This window comes from Styela clava, chromosome 10, assembly GCF_964204865.1.
Source record: "Styela clava chromosome 10, kaStyClav1.hap1.2, whole genome shotgun sequence".
Classification (NCBI taxonomy): domain Eukaryota; kingdom Metazoa; phylum Chordata; class Ascidiacea; order Stolidobranchia; family Styelidae; genus Styela; species Styela clava.
Window position 1 is genome coordinate 1585080 of NC_135259.1, and position 4142 is coordinate 1589221.

Below are 4142 nucleotides of genomic sequence, written 5' to 3' on the forward strand. Positions count from 1 at the left end.
TCGGGCGATCGTAATTATACTTTGGCAATCCCTAGGACGTGATGGTGACGTCGTAGTGATGTAATTTTTGGATGGCATAGTCAGGTGAGGGTTAGGAATAACATATGCAAAAATCGTTATGCTACCCCCACTGGAAGTACTTGTGGTACTAAACTATACTAGACCCCACAACTTTAACATTGCTTTTTGTCAGGGTTTCCCAAACTGTTTTCCGGATATGAGAAGAGTTTGATCGATCTTTAATCGTTGATTCTAATCAAAAAGCCATCGCATTTTTCATTGAGCATTGGGGAAGAATATCCATTGCTGTCAGAAAAGGCAATTGGGCCTAGAATTTTATTGCCTCCCGCAACACTTACGGTACATGTGACTGCTGAACTGGACTGTGTGAGGCAGCAGTTTCAGCTCTTACCAGTATGATGACAAAATACAGGTCAAGTCAAGACTTGCCGTAGATTGATAAATTGTGCAGTGAAAAGCAACCCCATCCACCATATTAATGTTGTTTGTGTTGTAAAGATGGGGTCTGTCAAAACTAAAATTCACAAACAACCGAACAAGGGTCCGTGGCCCAAAAAGTTTGCTCAATGTAATTCAAGAATCCTACTGCACACTAACACAAATTTATTTCTGTAATTTTTTGTATGACCTGTCTGCCTGTAGTTCAAATATAGTGATGCATAAATTTGTTTGAAATCTCAAATCAACTGTGACAAAGCAATAAATAAACTTCTAATTTAAATGCCATTACAATAATGATGTAAAAAGTAGAACCATATTCATCTGTCAAGCATATTACAAATGTGACAGGAAAGGCGATTGTATGCACACAAATAATAGTTATCAAATCATAATCAAAATTACGGACGCTTGCAGAACATTACTGCATTAAGCAAGTGAAGATAAAATAAGATTTGCATATTTATTCTGGTGACAGGGAAAATCTGAAAGTCGACGAGATGGCTTAATCATATGGCGAACTATGGCCTCTCGTCCAGTGCCAGTCCATGTCGGGTATGAGTTTAGTTAGCTAGTTTTTGTTTCATCTTAGTTATTGAAAAACATTTTGAAAGCAAGTGAGAGTTAAAGAATCTCCATTAAATTGTGATCTTACATTTAATTTTAAACATAAAATAAAAAATATTTAATAATGGAATAAATCAACAATCTACCCATTAGACAATTTATTTCTAAAGGTTCCAACATTCCAAATTTGTAATAATAATGGAATGGATTTGATGGTATGCTTGGTCTCTAAACAGTTTCTCTATGCCAAATGCTGAAAAGTTGTTGATTGGAGTGTGCTCCGACCATGAGATACATGTTCTTCTTCTTGATACTCATGGGTAGTTACGTTATTCAGTATTTTTATTAATCTTTCCGTCTCTCCTATGTTTCCGAAAACAAATAACTGGCTAACTAATCCCATACCCGACCTTGACTGGTAAACGGAGGAGAGGCGGTGGTTCACCATATGAAAAAGCCATCTTAATAACTTTCCTCTCCCTGGAATAAATATGTAAACCCCACCCTATATTGCACTGGTGGTGCATGATTTTCTGTTGCATTTGTTAGAACCTGATTATACTTTTATCTGGGTGTTTCTGGTTTTAGTTTAGCTCTGTCTCCTCATGTCCAGCATTTTCTGTAAGCAATTTTTTGGAGGTAGAGGGAAAATCTTTCAGTCGTTCATCATTTTCTCCCTATGTATGTTTCAGTCAATATCATTATCAACAGTGAATTATTAAACTATATCTTCTTTTATTGTGTTACCATTTAGAACTTAACTACATAATTAAAATTAAATGTCATCAGAGGAGGCCACCAGTTCCTTGTTCGAGTTTTTACATAGTGAGATAATAGAATATGTTTATTCATCTTCTGAAGATGTAGCAAGTGACAAATGCATTTCCCAGCTTGAATCAATGGGATATAGAGTCGGTCAAAGCATTGCTGAACAATTAACAAGAGACAGTCAACGTTTTAAAGATGAATTGGATATTATGAAGTTTATATGTCGGGATTTCTGGACTGCATTTTATAAAAAGCAAGTGAATAATTTAAGAACCAACCATCAAGGTGTTTTCGTCCTTCAAGATAACAAATTTAGGCTTTTAACAAGAATGTCGACTGGAAAAGAATTTATCGAACACGCTCCAAAATATCTTGCATTTCCATGTGGGCTGGTCAGAGGAGCGCTTGCAAGTCTAGGAATAAACAGTATTGTGACAGCTGAGGTTGTTGTAATGCCGGCTGTTAAGTTCCAAATCATGGTCCAAAAAAATTAAATATTATCTATCAGTTACGTTTCAAATTTGACTCTGCAAAGCAACTCTGCTTTGCACAGTGTGTGCCACTGAATATGCAATCAAAATGAATCATGTGTTCGCTCATTAATTTTGATTAGAATGATGATAGTTGATCAATTTTGGATTCAAATTTCTGGCAGACAAATCCTACTTTTTATGACTTCTCTGCATTGCACAATGAATATTCGAGTCAAGATCAATGAAATATACATAAGAGATGAATAATTGGTTCATTACGTGAACAATATAAATTCTATTTTATGTATATGCTGGGTATATAAGATAATAATTTATGAGAACTCCACTATGGTACAAAAGATTACAACACACACGATAATCACATGGGTAGGGATTTCGCTTGGGTTGCCAAGATTTGAATCATGAGACATAAATTACTACATGGGCAAAATCATCTTGTGAATATGAGTGAAAAAACACCATGGAAACTATCTGATCTGGCTTCAAGCTTGTAACATGAACTGAACATATGAGAAAAATCTTCCTTGAATCAGACTTGTGCCATCATTATCTGTGGCCTGCATCAGGGTTGCCAGATCCCTGTGATCAAAAAGCGAACACAAGACAGTGATAAAGCCAACAATTTTATCAAGTACCAAAAGCCCTGTGATTTGTCAGATTTAAAAAGCTTGGCACAATAGTGGGTTTGCAATATACAATATGATTTAGAACCATCCTTTAATTTAGTGAGCCACACGAACGGTTTTTTCAATTGAAAGTTGTTGCTATCATGATGATTTCCACTTCAGCATACTAAAGGGTTTAAAAGTAAGAAGTAATTATTGAATGGCAAAACCAGAATGTGCATCCGTCCGATGCAATACAGTCGAGCTGACGTCTATATAAAAAGGTTTAAAAAATAAATAATATTAGGTGGACAGTAATATTTTATAATTCAATATACAATACAAGATGCCGCATTAGAATGTGATATACCTACCTACATGTTCTAATTAAACTTGCGATTTCCTTAAAATATTCTTATATTACTTCACTATTGAAAAAATTGTATTGTACGTTGACTTTTTCTGATTGGTTATGGTTAAGGTAATAAACAAGGAAATCGATGCTCGCGGGAAATTAAAATGCGAAGTAGCTAAGCAATAAGCTATTGTTGCAACCTAAATATTGTATTTCATATGATTTTAATAATAAAAAAAGACATGAAACGCCAGACAGAGATTTTGATGCCGAACGTGTTTTAGAAAAGACAGTTAGCAACCCTCGCCTGCATCGCATTTGCTGATATAGGAATGAGAAAACTCCTATTGTTGTGACAAGCTCAGGCGGTCAGTAAACAGAAGTGAAGTCTGTAGGTCGTATGATATTTGAATAGTGTGCTTGTCTGGATAAATAAGTCAGTTATTTGATTTCAACAAGTGACTTAGAACTTCCGCAAAACGATTCTATCTTTTTGTCCAAAGACGAGGTCGTTTTTTTCGCTGTTTTACTTACATTAACATTCGTCTGAGAATCCGTATTTTCGTCAGTCACGTTCTGCAAGAACTGACTCATTCATGAAACATGCGTTATTTCGTTGAAGAAATTAAATATATATGGCAAGGGCTAGTGTAAAACAGATTTCATTGACCGCAACTACAACACAGAAATGACTTGCATACATGGACTATACGTATTTACCACACACACCACACACAATTTCCTTCGTGAAGTTTTCCCATATACAGTATGATACTGTGTGTATTATAGCTGTTCATTCATCAGAACCGGGAAGTCCTATATCAGGACTTTTTTCAAAAATTAGTTCTACAACAATAGTTTCAGTTGTAAATTCATATAAATACAGTATAATTT

General features: G+C 35.2%; 1 protein-coding gene across 1 annotated transcript; it reads left to right on the forward strand.

Moving 5' to 3' along the window:
* The first annotated feature begins 1753 nt into the window (after positions 1-1753).
* On the forward strand, positions 1754-3501 carry LOC120337687 (trafficking protein particle complex subunit 6b-like). The gene has a single exon (XM_039405555.2). The coding sequence runs from the start codon at positions 1806-1808 to the stop codon at positions 2286-2288; it is 483 nt and encodes a 160-aa protein (XP_039261489.1). The 5' UTR covers positions 1754-1805; the 3' UTR covers positions 2289-3501.
* The last annotated feature ends 641 nt before the right edge of the window (positions 3502-4142 follow it).

Bases quoted from the DNA above. Each gene is read 5' to 3' on its own strand.
- LOC120337687 (XM_039405555.2), top strand. From the start codon at position 1,806: ATGTCATCAGAGGAGGCCACCAGTTCCTTGTTCGAGTTTTTACATAGT.